Raw genomic sequence first — 21,645 nt, forward strand, 5'->3', positions numbered from 1 at the left:
TCACTCTCTTTTCATTTGTCTCCCACCTCGCAGAGTCACATCCAACACAACTTCTGCTTTCCTTTCCTTTCCTTTCTTATCAGTGTCACCCTCCCACGCCTCGAATTTCATCGCCGCCTCGCATTCTTGGGATCTGAACCGTATCATCGTATTGTCCTTGCTGATCCCAAGAGAAAAGGCTCCTCCGTCGTGTGCACATTGATCATGACGGTTATTGAATTGTACATCGTGAGATACTAGCTCAGTGCCATGGAGGGGGTTTCCTCTGCCCTTTTTGATCTTCTTCTGCATATCTAGGTATCTCGTTGGCTTCAAGAAAAACACCAAACACCAAACAATTAATAAAATGGCCCATCCACCACCCACCACCCACCACCCACCATCCACCATTCACCATCCATGATTTTCATCTCAATCAATCCACTATCCTGATTCAAGAATCAAGACCCTTTTGACTTTCCTTTAATATAACCTCAATTGATTGGAAAGAGAAGAAGAAAAATAAAAATAAAAAAAAGAGGTCCCAAAGCCCGCCCCGCCTTTAAAGCCCCTCTTCATTCATTTTTCTTTACATCAAGAATCAAGATTCAATAATCCGTTGATAATCCGTGGGCCATACTCGTAGTCTCGTACATACATGACCGAGAGATATTACTTGAAGTCGTTAGGTACTTCGAAGGTATCGACTTCCCCGGGGCCACCAAGGGCCATTGATTATTGAATTAATCCGCACTCTCATCGAATCAGCATCATCACACTCTTTACTCGGCCGCTGTGTTGGCATCACAAGAAGCAATCGACACTTTTTAGCCGATATCTACCAGGGATTCCAAACCAGCACAGCACTGGCGATTTTTCTCTCTTTTCTTATTTGATTTACAGAATTATACAGCATCACGGTGCTCTTGAGACTTAATTCAGCTAAACAGCGTGTTGTTCGAGACAAGTCCCCACAATCTCGCATATAACTCGCAGTATCAGTTCCCACATGTACATACCATACCATACCATACCATATACCATACCATATACCATACCGACCGTACACACGCACGCACGCACGCACGCACGCACACTCGCACACTCACACATACACGCATAACCTCAAATAAATCCGTCAGCCAGCATAATCAAGCATCAGCAATCCAACACTGCATTGCACAGGAAGAAGAGAAACCGTCCAAAATCACTCGCTCGCTAGCTATCTAGTCCATACAGTCCATACAGTCCACACATACATACGCACGCAACTTACAGACCCTTCATTTCTTCCCCTTCTTCCTTCCAAACTCCTCCTCCCTCCGTATTAATTACAACCCGGTACGAGAACAAATCAATCAATTCAAATAATGCCAATTATCTAATATCCATTCGAGACTCACCCATTTCTGGCATCGTATACCCCTGAAGGAACTACTAAAAGATCCAATCTACTGTTCGATGTCAAAGTGGATCTTAGCGAAATTGGTTATTACCATCACCCCCGAGCTGTTCATGCCCCAAAGATTGTCTTCTGGAAGGATTTGCGGAACTTAATAAAACACAAACCAGAGAAAGCGCGAAGCTTGAGGTCTTGCAAGTTTCCACGGTTCAAGGCCTGGTAGTTTCGACAATTCAAAGTTCATGCAACCCATGCCAGTGCTTTCCTTTTGGACTGACTCTCATGCGCTTGCGATATCCACCTACAACAAGCAAGCCATCGACTCCCCCACGTCGCACATCAAGAAACTACGAAAAGCCCTTGATCTTTTACAGCTTCTCCTATCATTCAAATACTAACCCAAAAACGTCACGAGTCGTCCGTCCTTCTATTTGATCGTCGAAAGTCTTCTTGCTCTAGCGGGTCAAGACCCGCACTCCCGATTCTTGGTAACGGCTCCTTTCCTACCCTTGGACCCTTCCTCAGACATCCCATTACATCTCTCTACCTGATCAACTTCTTGATCTTTCAATTCGCTACTTCACTCATTTCCAATCTCACGGAGGACATCCAAAACATATCGTTATCATCTCGATCGTTACCTACCACCATCGTCAGCTACGTTACATGAATGCTCCGATTAAAGTAAGAAAGCTCTCGTAGAGCCATATACGCGGCAGCATTGGTAAGTGAAATCTCCTGACATTCACCATGGTTGGCATCTGATGCTCGAACGTGACGAAGGTGATTGCTAACATAGCCAGTTTCATTTAGTATTCACTGTCGGTCATCTAATACGAACATTTATCATTCAAATACATATATACATTACCACAACACATACCTCAAACTAGGTCTACAAACATGACAGTCGCGTACGATTTAACCCACCGAGGGTCTTCGACCCCTCAAGCTTCACAAGGACAAGCGTTGGAAGACAGGTTCGAAGTATTGAAAGATATTGGGGATGGAAGCTTTGGTAGCGTTGTTCTAGCTCGAGTACGCGGGGCAGGAGCCAGTGTAGCTCGACGTGGGACAATCGTAAGTTTAGACAAGAGTCGACTGAGGAATTGTTGAAGCTGACGAAAGAATTATAGATTGCTATCAAGACGATGAAGAAGACTTTTGAATCATTTCAGCCATGTCTAGAACTACGAGAAGTCGTATTTTTAAAGACATTACCACCTCATCCACACCTCGTCCCAGCATTAGATATATTCCTCGACCCTTTTACAAAGAAGTTACATATTGCCATGGAGTACATGGATGGAAACTTGTATCAATTGATGAAGGCTCGTGACCACAAGTGCCTGGACGTTTCTAGTGTCAAGAGTATCCTCTTCCAAATCATGCAAGGACTCGAGCATATTCACGCTCATCAGTTCTTCCATCGCGATATTAAACCAGAAAACATTCTCGTTTCCACATCAGCACAGGATTCAGGAAACTCATTCCGACGATACTCTGCTATGGTCACTCCTCCTTCTACACCACCAGCTTACACAGTCAAGATTGCCGACTTTGGTCTTGCACGAGAAACTCATTCGAAGTTACCTTATACAACCTATGTATCAACCAGATGGTACAGAGCGCCAGAGGTATTATTAAGAGCAGGGGAGTACTCAGCTCCAGTGGACATTTGGGCAATTGGTGCTATGGCAGTGGAAATTGCAACGCTGAAACCTTTATTTCCTGGAGGAAACGAAGTCGATCAGGTCTGGAGAGTGTGTGAAATCATGGGCAGTCCAGGTAACTGGTACAACAAGGCTGGCGAGAGAGTTGGTGGAGGTGATTGGAGAGAAGGTACGAGATTGGCCGGCAAACTAGGGTTCTCATTCCCAAAAATGGCGCCACATTCCATGGACACGATTCTTCAGACACCTCAATGGCCAGCATCATTGGCAAAATTTGTCACGTGGTGTTTGATGTGGGATCCGAAAAGTCGCCCAACATCAACTCAGGCTATGGCTCACGAATTTTTTACTGATGCTGTGGATCCATTGAGGCCCAAGTCATCATCCAGGATACTCGGTCGCAAACATTCCGATCTAAGCTATCGTAGCTCAAAGGAATTCTCTGAGGCCACACCAGCTGCAACTGCAAAACCTTCCTGGTTTAGAAAATCCCTTATCGGTAGAAATGATAATTCTAACACTGCAGCAATTCCAACAAAGGAGAAAGAGAACGTGGCATCCAAGCCTTCACCGGTGCTTACAGCTACAATTAGTGAAATCCCCGTCGCTAAGACACGTCAGCCTGCGGCAAAGCGGTCAACATGGGCTTCCGGAGCTACTAACGCAGCGCCAATGCCGATTTTACCGACAATTAAACCAATATCGCCAATCTCTGACACTGCAACAGCACAAGCAAACAGCAGAACATCATCGTACAATGATCTCTATTCTGGACAAAATGATAAAGGTTCGAAGAAGATTGGTCGTCAATTATCAGTTGCCTCGAGCACGAATCATTATGCGGAAATTCATCGACAGCAAGCTGAAATGGCATTGAATGGAAATTCAGGTCTAGTATCTCCCCCAAGTGGCCACAAGGAAAGTTTCTTTTCTCATTTAAGGAAACGTGCGAGAAGGTTCTCTGGTCGACAATCTACAACTCCCATGTCGCCGAAATCAATGGACCTTGAAGCACAGGCTGGATGCGGACCTTGGTCGAGCAATAGATCGTCGATGGTATTGGATAGTAATCAGCCTGCGAGTCCTGCTCCGCAAAAAGTCGATTCTTCTGAGGCATTAGACAAGGCTTTGCGTAACGTACAGCAAAACTTGGATTCACCACAGAGTACCAATTGCCCTCCTATACCACCAAGTCATCAAATCAATCCAAGTAGTGTTTTAAAGAGACATCACTCTGTGCCTCATCAACAAGCACCGCGTTCGACTGCCGATATTCCAAGGTCTGTTGCACCCATACCTACTAGGAACAGGAGGAGCCAAATACCAGGAGTTCAACAATACGAGACTCCTGATGAGGAAGACGAATTGCTTGACGAAGCTTCAATTTCCACGAAGAAAATGGTGAAACGCGGAAACTCAGTACAGAACGATCATCGACAACCCTTAAGACAATCACATAGTAATACTGGTTTAAATCCATACCCTACGCCCTCCCCTTCCGCTAATGGTAATTCGGTACTCTTTGGCCAAGGTTTAAACAATGCTTCACCAACTCCAAAAAATCATGGATCTAGCAAGCAATCCTCGACACCACCATACGATTATGAGGAAAATGAGTGGGCAGCATCTGCTGCTGCTAGTATATTCGCGGCACAAAATCGATTCTAGACGATCCTCTATCGTCAATTTGTAAAATACTTGGAGGAAAAGTTTCGGGGTATCTACATTGCATGGTGTTTGGGAGATATATGGCGGGGTCAGTTTTTTGTTCAAACGTTCTTTGTGACATCAGTTTACTATACACCAGCACAGCTGGGTCTAGCGAGTTCATCTGCGGCGTTTAATGTTGATATCGAAACCTTCTTTTGATTTTATTTTCCAGCTTCATACCCCTGAGCATAGTCGCGCCTATAGAAGCGCTTCTTAGTGTTCATCATTTTTTCTCGTCTTCTAAATACCCCTTCATAGACTGCACTAAATTCTATTTTCCGAAGATTCAATGGAAAACAATTGCTTCACAGCACTCAAACAATATCTCATTTGTCATCAAATTTTTCTATGGATGTGGCCTGTAGCAAATTCAATTGAATGCCAGGACCGAATTATATACATGTTATTATTTTCCTATTTTTCAGGGTCAATGTTGATTTTCAGGCGAGCCACGTGGCGGCAGTTAATTGGGGGAAGTGAATCTGTTTATTCTACATTGGTCGCACATTACTGTACAACTCACATGTTTTCAAGACCAGCTTCACCAAAAAAATATGGGCACGGGATATGGGGAAAGGGATCTGGGATTTGCGGCTCTGGCGGGACGGGCAGAGGAAGGGGTTTCTAAGGGTATGCATATTTGTGGCGGGGATGGTACATCTACTTAATTATAACAGTTTCCTTGTTCCTTTTGTCTTTCTTTTGTCGTACATATCTGGTTAGGGCTATCCTGGGACGGAACATTTAGAGATTTGCTGCAGGAAGGGATTTTCTGGGGAAGATCCTCGTTCCTGCACATCAGGAGGGAAGGTCCTGGGAAGAATTGGCTGTGCTTTCATGCATGGATGGAGGACTTGGAAAGAAAGGACGTCATCGCTCTTATGCTGTGTTGGCTAGTGAGGTTGAAAGTTACCTCGATTGAAACTGCTGGGCGGTATGTCATTGTCATGGAAGAGGGAGGAAATGGCAGAGATTTTAGGGGTTAGATAGATATGGGTGAGATGTGTCGGAAGGTAGATGGATGGGGAAGAGATTTTCAGGATCGTTGGGGAGGGAGGCTGGGGATCCTGTATTTAGATTAGTGGCGAATGTTTAGAGAAGGGGATGGGGGGTTCAATGGGTTGATGAGTAAGAAGGGAGGGAAAGATAGAGTAGTGTGTCGTGTGTGTGTGTGTGTGTAGGTGGAAATTAAAAATTGGGCGTGATAGCGTCGCCTTCTTTTTCCTTTCATCTGATTCTATTGAGTTGTTCATATCTTGCTTGCTTGCTTGCTTGCTTGTGTGCTTGTGTGCTTGCGCGTGAATGGTATTATTGCATCTATTATCTGTGTGTGAATCGATGACGTGATGTGACATGATGTCTGTCGTATGTGTAAAACTAGGCTTTTTCTCTTCACTCTACGAAGAGGCTACTCTAGAGGCTATGGATGGGTCTCTGGATGGGTCTCTGGATGATGGACTGAGATCTGGAGTCTGGGTGGTGGACTACTCGTAGATGGTGAACTAGATGGTGAATTAGATGGTGAATTAGATGATGAATTAGATGATGAACTAGATGGTGAACTAGATGGTGAACTGACTCATTGTGTTAGTTTTGGGGTGGAATCATGAGTAGTAGTGTAGGGTAGTGTAGTATAGCATAGTATGGTATAGCGTGATCTGGAATGGTATGGTATGGTATGGTTGGTATGGTATAGCGTGATCTGGAATGGTATGGTATGGTTGGTATAGCGTGATCTGGAATGGTATGGTATGGTATGGTATGGTATGGTATAGCGTGATCTGGAATGGTATGGTATGGTATGGTATGGTATAGTATGATCGCCAAAGTGGAGTGAGTGAATGAGCGACGGGGCGACGGATAGCATGGGAGGGAAGAGGGAAGTCCGGGAAGAGGGAAGAGGGAAGAGGGAAGAGGGGAGGAAAAGATTTGTTTGCCCCTCTGGATCATGTAGGGTGTAGGGGAAGGGGAAGGGAAGGGGAAGGGAAGGGGAAGGGAAGGGGAAGGGAAGGGGAAGGGAAGGGGAAGGGAAGGGGAAGGGAAGGGGAAGGGAAGGGGAAGGGAAGGGGAAGGGAAGGGAAAGGGAAGGGGAAGGGAAGAGCTTGGGTGGGTGTGGATGTTGGTGAGGATGTTGGTGAGGATGTGGATGTGGATGTTGGTGAGGATCCTTGATCGATCTTGCATTGGGTATCTTGTTTTTTGTTGGTTCTTGTTTCTTGTTTCTTATATTGGGTATGGATGGAGCTATGGATAGGTGGGTGGGTGGACTATGGGTATGTAGCTATAGGATAGGTTTCAGGGTATATAGCTATAGAATAGCTATAGGATAGCTATTCGTAGGGTATGATAGGTTCTAGGATGAATATGGAATGTGGAATGTGGAATGTAGAATGTGCAATTTGGAGAGATCTTCAGGGTCGATGATGGATGCATTGTATACTTTGTAGTATATATATGTATGTATGTATGTATGTATGTATGTATGTATGTATGTATGTATGTATGTATGTATGTATGTATGTATGTATGTATGTATGTATGTATATATATCCGATTTCATAACGTGTATTCAAAATATAACTTTTTTTTGATCTAATCAACTTTTTGCTAAATCCTATATAGAAATAATTCAATTGCTTTTAATTCAATCAATATAATCTCAAATTGAAAAAACTCTGTATTATAATATAGATTTTAATTAATAAAATCAAAAAACAAAATTTGAATCGTTTTAATTAAGAATTTATTAAATTGGAGATGGTTAAATGAAAATTCAATTTTCGAAAGATCAAAAATCTAATAATTATTTTAAAAATTACAATTTTATTTAATCATTTTCAATTCGATAAATCTTTAATTAAAATAATTCAAATTTTGTTTTTTGATTTTATTAATTGAGATTTATATTATAATACAAGTCTTTTTCAATTTGAAATTATATTGATTGATTTAGATTTTTAGATTTCAAAAATTCAATTAGGTGATATTCGAAAAGGTACTTTTTTTGTGGACACACGTTATGAAATCGGGTGTATATATGTATGTATATATGTATGTATATGTATGTACTATGTATGTATCTTACTTTCCTTTGGGAACTGGGGAACTGGGAGTTGAAAGGGTAGGGAGGGTACTGAGGCTACTGAGGCTAGGTACTAGAGTATATAGTTTGATTCTGATTCTAGTTCCAGTCTCTAATTTTCTTAGTTATTAATCATACTTTTGGGGGTTGATAACCTTATGGGTCGTTTGGTGTAGGTAGGTGGTATCTTTAGGGTAAGATTGTTTTTGAATTTTGTAGTATGGATACATATGATATAATAATAATATGGTGTAGTAGAGTTAGAGTATGATAAAGTATATAATCCTCACCTAGACCCTAAACTCTAAACCCTGAACTCTAATAAATTCTTCTTACGGAGGTTGTCAGCGTAAGTATTGTAAAACACACTAAAAAGCGACCGAGCTTTTCCCCATTTTTATCGTTTGGACCAATCATATCATCACGCTGGTTGAAAATTTATATGGTGAACTCCAGACGGTGAAAGTATTGTAAATTTATTCTACCCCTAGCAAAATCACTCAAATTTATCGAAATTCATATTTTTCTTTTCAGAAATGCTATTCTAAGCTTATTTAGAACCTATAGGAAGCTTTGAAAGCTTCAAAAGCTTCAAAATTAAAAGAGTTGAAAATTTGAATAAAAGGGGTGAAAATTCGAAATTTTGGGGGGGATGGTTGAATATCTAGTAAAATTAGTAAAAGCAGCATTGGAATTTCGTAAAACAGCAACTTTTATTAAAAATGGGGCTTACACGACTTACGCCTTCAACCTCCGTATTCTCTAGACCCTTAGATATACTTACGATACGGAGTACACACATAGCTTGTCAATATAGCATATATATACGAATCTAGATATCTATTATCATATAATTTCATCTGTAGATATCTATGTCATACAATACCCAGCACTTCCAGAATCTTTCATCCCATTATCATATCATATCATATCATATCGTAGTACGTATATCGTAAGAAGTATACGTGCCACCTAGCTTCCATCCATCGCGGGAACATCTTCCATAATCCCTCCCTTGACGCTTCCTCGTAAATCGCACATCAGAAAATTCCCAGTTCCAACGGCCGGATCATTCCACGAGAGAAAGACCCCAACCACCTCCTTTTCTCTGTCTACGCGATATGATCATATGAATATGTATGATATGCCATGATGTGATGTGATGTGATGTGACATTACAAATCAACTACCCAGGTATCTAACTTCCATATTACTGGTCATGGTTACATACATACAAACACATACATCGTACCGACGCGGCATTGATCTCCGGATCCCAAGTGGATCGATGCCTCTCGTTCACGATGGACTGTGATGATCCAATTTGCCTATCATGATTTTCATCTCGTATCGTGTGTTGTGTTGATTTTGTTGGCTTGACAACGTAGGGAGCTCTACAGACTACAGTACTAATAAATGTGAGGTCGACTAGGGACTGGGTTTATCACAGACTACCTACAGACGACATCGTACAGACAGTAGTACTCTGGACGGGAAAATTTGGGAAATGTTGAATCAAGCAATGGGCTTTTGTAAATTGTAAAGTGTAAAGTGTAAATAACGAAACGGCATGGAATGGGATGAATGGATGGACAGGGATCGGTTTATTCATTTGGGTACCCATACATGCTAGTAGGAATCCTAGTCCTTGTTCTAGAATCGTTCCGAGGGTTTCGAAATGAACGCGAGATGAGTCTCGGAGAGGGAGGCTCGGGAGGCATGGTTTACTAGGAGATGGTTAGTAATATGTGCAGAGGAGGGAGATAGATGCTAGGTTGATACGAGCATCGGGTGAATATCAAACGTTCGAGAGGTATGTATGAAATTGAGATGTATGAAATCATGGATGGGCATGGGCATGGGCATGGATTGGTTGGCTGGTCCGGCTGGTCCTTGGCTTGGGTATGTAAGATCTTATGTATGTATCATATTGTATGGGATGAATGGATGGATGGATGGATGGATGGATGGATTAATCATTTACGATAGATAGATAGATAGTGGAGTCGATAAAGTGCTACTACGACGTCCTGTATGGAAAACGGCAAGTAAGCAACCAAGTACCGACAGGAAAAGAGGAAATTGCCGTTGAGAAGTTGGGAGTTGTAACGGGTGGAGGGGGGTAAGTAAGCTTACCTACTTGACTTACTTTCTTACCGGCCGGGGAAAGAGGAAGATGATGTTTGAGGCGTTGATATGATGAGTCGTTTTGGTTTTGGTTTTGATTCTTGGCTCTGCTTTTGGTTCTGGCAGACTGGTTTCGATGCTTGATTTTTCTTAGATATTCGTGGTTTGAGATGATGAGGGCTGGGAGGTTGGGAATGGATTGGAATGGATTGATGAGTTGGTTGGTTGGTGGCTGCGAGGATTATCTCTTGACTCTTGGGTATCAAAGTAGGGTACCGAAGTAGGTATGTATCATTTATCATGTATCGGAAGAGCCGTGTTTGTGATGAGTTTGTGATTCACGATTGAGACTTCATGGGGGAGGAAGGTCCGGGGAAGACGGAGGGGAAAGAGGAGGTTGGATCAATGGAAATGGAGAGGGAGAAACTTGTTCTTGGGATCTGGATTGCATTGGATTGGATTGGATTGGATTTGCAATTCTTTTCTTTTCATCATCTTTATTTTTTCTGTCTTTTCTGGATCTTTTCCTGTAGATTATTACTATAAATTATTACTATAAATTCAGATCCTGTTTATATTTTGATTCCTTATTTTTTCCCCAAAGGGGAATAAATATCATATTACCAGCCTTCGAATTGGGAGTACCAGACTATACTTCGTAGGCTCGGCCTAACCGGCTAGTCTTACATAGTATCTAGCTGACACCGGCTCGAGACCGGTGACTAGTATAGTTTCCGTGCCGGCTGCTACCCAAGTAGGTAAAATGTACAATGGGCGATTTAAACTTTTCAATAAAGGTTAAAGGCTGGGGGTGTTGATTGTTTAGGGAATTAGTATATATGCTAGAGTCTAGAAGTGTATGTACTTATGGTGTGGTCACTGGTCAGACACTAGGAGTTTAAATCCGCTACGAGACATATTTGATGGATGGATGCCCAAAGGTCTAAAAGTGCGAATCTGTCGCTCTGGACTTTGGGGAGGAGATTGGAAAGGATGGGCGCTTGGGAATGATGGATTGTAAATCGTGAGTTGTGAATCGTGAATCATGATGATGCTTGAGCTGAGCCGAGCTGAGCTGAGCAGAACTGAACTGAACTGGGACGGAACGCATCTTTCAGGATTTTTCTGATTGAGGTTGAAATCAGATCCTGAGGCAATGATATGGATGTTATGGCACCGCAGTCGATTGACTTTGGGAGTCTTGAAGAGGACGAGAGATTGGGATTTGATAGCAGAAGTGGGCATATGTCTGTGTGGTTTTGAAATTTGAAGGCAAATTGATCTTTTTCCCGCGCAAGTGCGTGTGTCTAAATCTCGAGGAAAAGGTATCTATCTACGACGAAGATTCATGATTCTTGACTCGAACCGAACCTCTCAATGATAATAAACTATCACGTCCTAGACTGATACCATGGAAACAAAAATCTCAATCACAACATCTTACAACCAACAACGCATTGAAAGGTGCATCCACCGCAACCCCATTTGTGTTTTCTCTCTCTAATTCCTTTACAAATGTCATCCCCTTTCCACTTCCCTTCGTATTATAAGCATCTATCTTCGCCATCACATTTGCAGTAGCAGTAATAGAGCTTTGTGACCAAAAAGGACCGAGATAATTAGGCCATGTATATCAAGTACGGAATACATCCACAAGTCCTACTTCTTCAAAAAGAGCTTCCAAACACTCAACCCATCTATGTCACTATTAGTATCTTATCTTAAATCAACTTTGTCCGAGAAATGGATCCTCCTCACCCATATTCACTATCCGGCTTCAGTCTATGAAATGTATTACAAAGTCTTTCCGACGCAGTCGTCCTCACCATTCCTTTCTGCATCACAACCACTTCCTCAGCCAGCGGCAGCGGTTCCATCCACTGTAAATAGGTAGCCTCCCGGCTCTACATTCCCACGTGTTATTTCGCAAGTCTAAAATCAAGAGTTCAAAGTACAAAGTCCACCACACTCCAGTGACACAAACAACAAACTCCCCGACAGAAAACCAAACACAATCCCCACTTCCTCAACAGCGAAAGCAATTTCCGCAGCAAAGGTTTCGCATCCGTATCATTCACAACACGGAGCCAAAAGCGCGCATGCACAATATCATGCTGTTCTTGAAACTCGCTCGCGTAGTCCTGAAACCCGTCGTGGGTGTACAAGTAAGTGTACGTTTTGCGGACGGAAACCCGCCGCGGGGAATTGGGCGGCGGAGATGTCGAAGCAGTCGATTTGGACGGTGGGGAAGGTGGTGGGGTATATCGCAGGCCCATATTCTGGAGTTGGGGGGAGGGTTGGTATTTGTGTGGGGATTGCATGGGGAGGGGGAGGGAAGGTGCGTATGCATGGTAATACGTGAATGAATGATTGAATTGATTGGATTACTCACCCGGTTTCAGTGCCTACATCTGCAATTCATAGATTAGGTTGATGCGTGGGGATACTGGATGGAGGAGGTATCCGGCAACTTCTTTGATCAGGAAGTGATTATAGTTCAAGCTGCAATAGATATAGATTAGTATCATGATATTGGGTGTCTATCAAAATATCTTACCGCATGGAAGATTTATAGTCACGCTTGAATATACATTCTTGATTATTGTTTGGTTCTTGTTTATCCTGTCACGGTTCTGCTTTGGATGCCATTTTACCTTTCTTTGTAGATACCCAAGAAGATTGTTGGGAAAGACAAAAGGAGAAAGAGGGATGTGATGGGAAACATTCCATAGAGAGACTCCTTTATACTTAAGTAAAGTACATACGAACGGTTGCTATAATAAAGTAAGATCCTCTGCGGCGTAGTAATCTTACACATGTAAACGAATAAACATGCAAAAATGCAACAGTTAGACTTCGTATCCCCCTCTCGCATCTTTCGACGTCAGACACAGCACTTTCGTAATTCTCGTGACCCGGTAATCTGATCCAGTGTTACAATTCTCAATTGCTATACTATCAGCCCGCATCATTAGCGATTTAGGCCCTCTTTCGGATATGTTGAAGCACCCACCGTCTATTCTATGGCTTGGCTGTGGATGTGCTGCTTAAGCTACTGATTGTATTGCAGCTAGTATGACAAGTGTGCTTGTCAACAATGTAGCAATGCACTGGCTTCTCGTAGAGCTAGCTATGGTACAGGATGTTCAGATTCGACTAAAGACTTGTAGCTTGAATACAAACCAGCGAAAGCAGCTTCTTCTCACTGTTTAAGGAAGACTTTGAAGGGAGTAGATAACATCAAAAGGCCTCGCAGTGGGTTATACATACCCCCTCCCCCCATCACTCGTCATATAAATTACGACGTGTCACTCCATATCAATTTGCTAGATAAATTTAACCTCTTAGTATTGCTTCACTTGCGTACATTTGATTTTCCTAGGAAAAGATTTCGTAACCCCATTACATCTAAATGCAATTCCTTATAAACCCACATGACTGTGCTTCGATCTAAGCCTATATATTTCCTGATGTAGCTCGTGTAACCATTGCTCATCTCCGAGCTCTACTAATTTGAGGGTATCTCTTAGCTTTATCAACTTATCTGGCGTACTCTCTGGCAAGGTTGCCAAGAATCCATCATCGTCGCAGCGCACATAGGAGTCGATCTCTGGGATGTAGAAATTCGATTCATCCTGAGATTCATCAGGCCAACAACATAAAACATCGACTACCTCGACCTTCTTCCAGTATTCGATGGCATCATAGTTTCTTTCTTCCTCTATTTCTTTGCGATATAATTCAAAATGTCTATCGAAAAGATATCGCGCTTTCAGTATTTTCTCCAACACTCGATACCTATCATCCGCCTCCTCAGACGGAACTTGACGCCCGTCCTTATCTTTGAGGTCTAGCTTGAGCAAGTTTTTATCAGTGTTAAGAAGTCGAGTAGCAGAAGGCATCTCCCTTGCGCAATCATGCGAACCAATAACACTGAGCCTCTTGAGACCTGGGCATCGCGAATAGACATCATCCAACAGCCCGGTCATTTTGTCAGCGATCAAAGGTGTGCTGGCTGATAAACATTCAAATTTGCTCACGGCAATATGGGTAAGCCTCTCGAGATTGAGTGATTCGTTATGATAATGTAAATATCATAGTGAATCATAGTCCATCACAAGAATATCTTCCAAAAGTCGTATATAAGTATATTTGAGAACCTCATCGCCACAGTCTTCGAAGCCTATCTTATGGCACCCACTAGACATCTCGTTGGTCGTATGTGGGTGACCATCCAGAGGCTCAATCTTGATCTTAGTAAATCCATCTCCGAGATAGACTGAGGCATTTGACGTTGTGCATGTTTCAAGCAGAGGTAACAGGCCTGGTGCCCTGGTTTTACGCACGCTCGTGTGGAAGCAGGTTCCTTCTTCATGCTTCGAAGCCACGAGTTCAAGTCTGAGATAGACGATGCGCGGGTCAGGAAGTGCGAGTTTGAAGATCTTAATCTGTATTTCTCGAGGGAATTCTCCAAATCTATGGTGTGTTTTGGTGTTTCCAGTGATAGACTGATTTCTTCTCACTGGGAGAGGTGGGGTCATGTTGACTGTGCCTTGTTAGTAATGATATATGGTAGAGAAGACAATTTGAAGCTTTACCTTGAATCTTCTTATCTGCAGTATTATTATCCTTGAGAAATTCCATGCCATTTTGTTGCGAGGCAGTTGTGTTGGCCGACATGACGCTGAATCCTTCACAGTTTTTCTGCTGTGAAACAAAATATGATGTCCGGTCTGGGGGAGTACAAAAATGCGATGGAGTTGAGTTGATTGTTGTGTTTGGTACTTGAAGAGTTATTGAAATGTAATGTCGAGTACTCAGCAATTCCAGGTGGCCCTGACCGAGAAACAAGTGGGTTGTGAGAAGAAAGCTTTTTTTGAGAAGTAGGAGAGGAACCTTGGTAGTTAGCCATTGATATGGCTGACTATGAACTGAATGGTTGATTTCCAAGGTTAGTGTAGCGACTGTATTCACTCTTCGGATTTTGAAGAGACAGAGTACCCTGCCCATAACATGTTACCTAGCATGAACTGTATGCTCGGATTCACTTGTTCCCCTTGAAATCATTTGAATTATTCAATTTTAAAATGGACAATTTGTCCGGGCTCGATGAAACCATGATTTTGTGACCATAATTTATTGGACTCAATAAGTCAACGCTATAAAAGAATAACTTCTGACAATTGATGTTCGAATTTATTCGCTCGCATTCCATCTCCATCACACTGTGAAGTCTGACAATTCAGCTTTATAAATCCATATCTTTGGTAACACCCCTGGGGTTGATCACCCATCTCTTGTACCAATAATCCATAGTGTGTGTGAGATTGCCGTCCTCCAAGAAGCAGTACCTGGACAGTAACCCCTTTGAGCAATGTATCACGACTAGCATTATGTAGTATGTTGGTGGCCGTCGAATGATTTGATCCAAGCTGATTATCAAGCCATACCCAAAAGTAATGGTCTAGTGGTTCCCCATCATCGCAATCAATACTAACGTTCCCTGAAGGAGGGAAGGATTCCCAAAGTTCATAAACTAGGTCGACATGGATTATTGGCGCTTTGATATGAAGCTTCGAGTCGATGATGTCTGTCAAGCTCGTGTTTCCTGGATACGTCGGGAACATATGTGGATGAACATCATGAATATAGGAGTGCCAATCACCTTTAGGGATATCTGAAAACTGGACAGGCCCATTCGAGGCCCAGCACCAGGTAGGAAAACGGTCGTCCCTAGGTTCTACGGATACATCCGGCAATGCATCGAAAGGACCTCTAGGGGAGTAGTTCCACGCAAGCCCTTGAGCAAGATATGGCCGGAACACGCCGTTAAAGTATTCAACTTTAAGTCGTTCTATGATGAGACAAGCAATACCATGAATGGCGTATATCCGATCTTTGGAAAATGTTAAGCCTTTCTCCGATAGCAAACGAAGTAAGCGATGCCAGCCATCGTGGGTCAAGAGTTTGTTGTCAGGCATCGCTAAAATATCCCGAGGAGTAGCAGTAGCGGCATAATCATACGTCTCCCACTTTTTGGAACTTCCCTCTAGAAAGTAGGAAGATTGGCATTCGCGGTATAGCCCATTAGAGGTCCAATGAAGTACACGTGGTGGAAGCGAAAGCTCCTGTAAGCACCATCCGCGTTTTGACAGTGGCGATTCATCAATAACATTCCTCAATGTCGCGACGTTTTCTTTTGAATGCAGTGTTATAGATTGCCGATCCGGACCAACAGTACCTGGGTAGGTTAGGAAAATGAACTGGATTGGGTACCGCCCAAGCAGCCTTTCTCTGAGGAATCCTTCCGCTGCATCATTAGCAACTGACGCAGCAATACAGCGCTCGGCGTTGGCGTAGTAATCTCGCATTTTGCTCGCCTCCGTTTGGAATTCGCTATAGTCATCGTTCTCTGAGGATTGAATAATGCAAATTGCATCGACCCATAGGTAACGGATGTTCATCATTCTAGTCAAAATTATTGCATCTTGTACGGTCTTAGGAAGGTAAGCAATATCGAAGCTGCGTAGACGATCCTCAAGATTCCCTGTGGTCGTTTTTGCAACGTCGTTTCCTCTACCCCAACAATAACTGAGAATCAAGTATGGATGTTTGGATGGCTCCATGGAATCCATTGTCGTGATGAGCCGAACGCTTTCGTTATTCATGGTTCCCACATCAATGAGGCGAGTTGGCAAGATATTCGTACCAACTGTACGGCCGCAATTCTCATGATTCTCCGGCGATTATAACAGGCTTCAATCCAAGGCTTAATTTGCGTATTGACCAAGTCTTCGAGATCCTCCAAGACTTCTCCTTGGGCAAATTCTGGAAGAAAAACGTAGATCAGTATGGCTTGTGGCAAGCTAAATGAGAGATAATACAAATGACACACGTTTGATACGTCGAGATTCCGGTTTCGCTGGAATTTTCTCTTCGGCAGAATTGGGCTCGAGGAACCACATAGGAAGACAATCATGACCGGCTGCCTCTCCTACATCTACTAAAATGCCCACTCGTTTGCCATATAGCACGCGAATATAGAAATCCAATGGGGTTTTGGCAGATGGTAGTGTAGTTTGTCGATCCATAAGCATCGAGATTATACGTAACCAGAAGTATTGGCAGAGAATACAGCCCGCATCAGCTGAGATTTGGAGAGAGCCGAAGATTCTGTGGTGAGGAAATGGCCTACTCTGAGTTTCATAGCGTATGTCTCGTGGCCATGGAATAACCTTGCAGTGTTTGCAAAGTTGCGGGGAAGGATGTAAGAACAAGGGTTGATCTGACATATTGTCCAGCGACAAGATGTCGATGGGTTGAAAGTTATCGTTTTATGGGTATGCCTGAATAACCATACAAGTTGTAAAGAAGACCTACTCCAGCAGAGAAGAAAGGGTCTGAAAAACTTGGGGCAGCTTAATTCCGGGTCCCTTGAAATAGAGACATTCCCGGCGAAGAATAAAAAAGAATGTCCGAAGAAAAAACCAGTATCCTCTTGTGAGGCTTTGTTCTAGCTTCAAAGTCTCTTAGGCAAGAGACGGCCTATATATATATATTTAAGTCTGATGCCTAGAAGCAGCACTTAGTCACTACTCTATGATATCTTTTGCAATCTTGGATACATAGCGGAAAAAGACGCACCATAAAGATTGAATTAATCGACTATTAGCTCACACTTGTTTATTTCACCTCTATTCGCCGTGCCTATGCACCACTGGAACTGAAGCATGCTTAACAATAGTGTTGCAAGCATCAATAAGTTGGCACTCAAGGAAGTAAGGAATCTTTTCTTTGCCTGAAACTATTCAGAGACGAAGTAATTAAATCTTACTGAGCCTCAACACGTGTTTCTCGGTCGGTCCACCTTCCTATTCAAGAGGCTGTACTATCGGGGCAGCGAGAACATCAGGCTCTTAATTGAGCTGATCACATGCTGCGAAGAAAGACATTTCGAAGGGGAACACGATAAGACTTCAAGAAGAAACAGAGGAGAGAGTTGCTTCCAAATCATCGTATCTGATCTCTGGAGCAACAGGCTCACTGGTGGTCCTGGGGTTAATTCGCGTGTCTCTCGCCCAGCATTGTTTCTGACGTCGTGATTGCCACGAAGGGACGGGGCTCCTTTTGGATATCAAAATATTTTGTGCTCAATGTGAAAATCATTTATTCAGCGCATTTTACGGTGACCTGGTGAATATTTGAGTGCTTGCAAGTGTCTGTCTGCACTTTGCAGGATACATTGTGTGTGGGGGCCGTTGTGGGGGCCGTGGGAGATTCATCACAATTTACAAAGCTATTTTGCGTCCGGTGTTTATCCGGAAAGCTACCTACGAGCCTACCTAGGTGTACATACCAATCGAGAAACTGTGATCGATTCAAATGCCTTGTTCATTGCACTTGTTTTTCACATTGAAGACATGTGATAAGATACTGCAAGAAAATCTCAAAAGGATTCAATAAATTGCTCGATAATCACTATAAAAATCTAGATGCTCTTAATATCGCTAATATATATGGATGCACGCAACGCAAATGATCATGGTATCATTCCAAAAGATGACCCCGATTTACCTTCATCCAACCCGCATGTCTTCTTCGTCCGTCTTCTCACGAAACTAACCCTCTATTGTGGGTCATAAACTCATTGTTGATATCTACTCCTCTTCAATGAAATTCGACCTCCACTCTTCCATACCTGTATCCATCCACTTTCAATTCAAACGCCAATCCGGCGCTTTCTACCACCATCTCTAGAGTAAAATCTAAATTAAGAAATTCCACTCCCCTCGTGGTCGTCAATCTCGTATACAGACTTTTCGGTACGGCTCCCAGATCCGTGGTGAGCGTGCACACGCTTATTAGGTCTCTCGTGAAGGACGCCGGAGGTTCGCCATCCGAATCGCAAGCAATAAGATCATCGGATACGATTAGTGATTGCCCTGGGCGGAAATTGCGCGTATAGTGGAAAGAGATGGGAGTGTCTGTGTTGAGAGTATCGCCCTGGATGGGGTTAGTGGTGCTGTCGAGGCAAAGGGGGGAGGGAAAAGTTAAATTCACCTTATTTAGATGCCATTGCATCCTATCGCTGACCATCCAACGTTCCCATAATGGACTCCAATATCTCTCACTAACATTGTGTTTATCCTCATCATACACCGTTGCATACGAAGTTCCATAATGCATCCGCGCCTTTCTGGACACCACCACGCTTCCTTCCAATCCTTTGAGAACCGCTCCTCGGACCACGGCAGTCCATGCATTGATAGGCTGCATTACCTCTACAGAATTGCTTTGTGCCAAGGCTATAGACTGTGCGTGAGTTGGTCGTTCACTGTAAGGTGGTGGCGCTGCACTGTTGAAATGCGATTTTAATCTCTTGTATAAATGGTTGCTTTGTCCAAATCCTCCAACAAGTACGATGCCTGAAACGATACCCCCTTTTTGTCTGATACCATCAACTTGACCTTGAACCAGATCACACACCTCTTTGACGACTGGCTCAAAAATGTCTTTGACTTGAGCAGTTGTCATAATAAAAAACCCACCATCTAGACCTGCATCTATGTCATCTGCTAGGCCAGGAAGAGGAATATTGAACTCTGTATCGTTCTCTTCGTCGAAATCTCGCTTGACATATTCTTCCCAGTATTTTAGTCCCATTTGCCACGACTTCGCTTTCTTCATTTTCATCTCTTCAAATCGTGCAACTCCAATCCGACTCTTGCAATGTTCCTCAAATCGATAATTGAGGAACGCACTTCCGCAAAGCCCTCCGGTACCTACTGCGGACTCTTCTACTTGCAATGGCTTGAGAGATATGATTTTGTAGGCGATAAGATCAACAGTACCACCTCCGGCATCACAAACTACAAAGTTATCACCGGCCTGTAGATGATTTGGCTGGATGGCTTTCAGAGTATAGACAGCAGCGGCTTCAGGCTCACTGATCATCTGAATTGCTGACTTATCACCCATTCCCGCTCTCTCTGCAGCTTGAAGCGTGGTATTCTTCGCCGCATCAGACCAGACTGCTGGACAGGTAAGAACAAATTCGACTTTCGTGGTTGACATGAATAATTCTCCGTATCGGCGGGTCAAGGTCTCCATGGTATGCTTGTAGATTTGAGTCAAGTAATCACTGACAGCATCGACAACATTTTTGCTATGCTCTTTCAGCTGGTTGGCAGTTTCAGCTGGACTAACATAGAAAGGTAATTTTTGAGATCGGTCGAGAAAAAGTTTGATACATCGCAGTCGAGGTTCCTCGGGACGAAATTGACAGCCCCATTTTATCGTCGGTTGAGTTCCAACTGGTGATCCTGGAGGTTTGGAGTATCCAATTTCTGTTGGCACTTTATCAGATGTAATTCCATTACTTCCGGGCCAAGTTTTAATGATATCTACATCATCGGGGTTCGATGTGTACACAACAGCAACACTGGTTCAACGTTAGCATTTGTGTAGGAATCTGAGTGAACTATGTTGCAAAGGCTTGTGTGAGGTGCTGATTTAATGAAATGACTTCATTAAGCACTATAATATCAAGACTTTTAAGATTTATATAGATGCAGAAATTGTAGTGTCGAATTTGATGAGCACTCGAGTACAAACAGCCGACACAGGTGAATGGCGTAATTATCCAGAAACATAGGATCTCGTTTTGGTGGTGCCACAAATGTCTTGGCAAAACAAGCTGTGAAAATAAACATACCCAGAATATGTTGTCCCGAAATCCAGTCCAACAATTAATCTTTCATTGACGGGTGCTGGTTCTCGTATTGGTCCAGCAATAGCCTCAGTTGAAGAGGTGGGAGTATAGTTGCCAGAAATATAGTGATTTCGACTTTCATCATTTCTTCGACTAGCAGTCCGTATAGGTAGGTTGAGGTTCATAGTGACCATTTAAGATGATTTTGACTGTTTTGACTTGGAGGATGTACTATCCACGACGGTTTTCTACCCACGGTCGTATTTGTATCGAGACTAGGAGGAAAGTCGCTTGATGCCCCTCAATTGAGCCCCGCCGGATCCCAAACCAAGCTTTTTGAGCAAAACAGTCAACAGACGGAGGAGAATCAGATGTTTTGTTCAGTTGTCTTTCTCAGAGCTGAAAAAGAAAGATCTGAGCCAGCTATTCGGGAGGTATTGTGAGATCGCAAGACTTTGAAGCGTTTAATGATATTCCGGTGTGAAGCGCAAACGTGGGGGAATCAAATACAAAAAACCATTGCAGATTTTCTAGAACGATAAGAATAAATTTCGAGGCTATATCTTTTTGAACTTCAGAAGATATACACAAGAATTGAATGGGTACAACGATGGCTGATCAGGAACAATATTGATCGCTTGGTCAGGACAGGAGTAATTAAGACTCCGCCATAGGCAGCAGTAAAATGGAATTTGGAAGCCTGAAGTAATACTGACGAATACCTCGGGGTAGATTTCCTATTGAATAGGATAGGATCGCCGGATGCAAAACAGACGGTTAACTATATTGAGATTATTGGATATGAATATCTTGACGAGAGCCTTGAATATATAACATATATATATAAAGTCGTAATCAAAAGAAAGCGATGTTTATTTTAAGGCGATGGGTGGAGTTGGTCGTGCAGCATAATGTTAAGGTTATGGTTATGGAATGATCCAAATCACTTGGACATCCCACC

The 21,645-nt window shown here is 42.9% G+C and overlaps 5 protein-coding genes across 5 annotated transcripts; 2 read left to right on the forward strand and 3 right to left on the reverse strand.

Moving 5' to 3' along the window:
- Nucleotides 1-291, reverse strand: EAE98_009862 (uncharacterized protein; the record flags this gene model as incomplete). The annotated part of the gene is made up of 1 exon (XM_038957483.1): nucleotides 1-291. One exon carries the CDS (start codon nucleotides 289-291, stop codon nucleotides 1-3), a length of 291 nt encoding a protein of 96 aa, XP_038806191.1.
- Nucleotides 292-2,284: 1,993 nt separating this feature from the next.
- On the forward strand, nucleotides 2,285-4,722 carry EAE98_009863 (uncharacterized protein; the record flags this gene model as incomplete). The annotated part of the gene is made up of 2 exons (XM_038957484.1): nucleotides 2,285-2,461; nucleotides 2,518-4,722. 2 exons carry the CDS (start codon nucleotides 2,285-2,287, stop codon nucleotides 4,720-4,722), a joined length of 2,382 nt encoding a protein of 793 aa, XP_038806192.1.
- Nucleotides 4,723-5,318: 596 nt separating this feature from the next.
- Nucleotides 5,319-5,750, forward strand: EAE98_009864 (uncharacterized protein; the record flags this gene model as incomplete). Its single annotated transcript, XM_038957485.1, has 2 exons — nucleotides 5,319-5,394; nucleotides 5,488-5,750. The coding sequence occupies 2 exons, from the start codon at nucleotides 5,319-5,321 to the stop codon at nucleotides 5,748-5,750; spliced, it is 339 nt and encodes a 112-aa protein (XP_038806193.1).
- Nucleotides 5,751-13,395: 7,645 nt separating this feature from the next.
- EAE98_009865 (uncharacterized protein) lies at nucleotides 13,396-17,070 on the reverse strand (the record flags this gene model as incomplete). The annotated part of the gene is made up of 6 exons (XM_038957486.1): nucleotides 13,396-13,988; nucleotides 14,175-14,519; nucleotides 14,572-14,680; nucleotides 15,325-16,564; nucleotides 16,687-16,801; nucleotides 16,869-17,070. 6 exons carry the CDS (start codon nucleotides 17,068-17,070, stop codon nucleotides 13,396-13,398), a joined length of 2,604 nt encoding a protein of 867 aa, XP_038806194.1.
- Nucleotides 17,071-18,640: 1,570 nt separating this feature from the next.
- On the reverse strand, nucleotides 18,641-20,878 carry EAE98_009866 (uncharacterized protein; the record flags this gene model as incomplete). Its single annotated transcript, XM_038957487.1, has 3 exons — nucleotides 18,641-18,976; nucleotides 19,034-20,414; nucleotides 20,688-20,878. The coding sequence occupies 3 exons, from the start codon at nucleotides 20,876-20,878 to the stop codon at nucleotides 18,641-18,643; spliced, it is 1,908 nt and encodes a 635-aa protein (XP_038806195.1).
- Nucleotides 20,879-21,645: the final 767 nt, after the last annotated feature.

Source organism: Botrytis deweyae (genome assembly GCF_014898535.1).
Source record: "Botrytis deweyae strain B1 chromosome Unknown BDEW_031, whole genome shotgun sequence".
NCBI classification, from domain to species: domain Eukaryota; kingdom Fungi; phylum Ascomycota; class Leotiomycetes; order Helotiales; family Sclerotiniaceae; genus Botrytis; species Botrytis deweyae.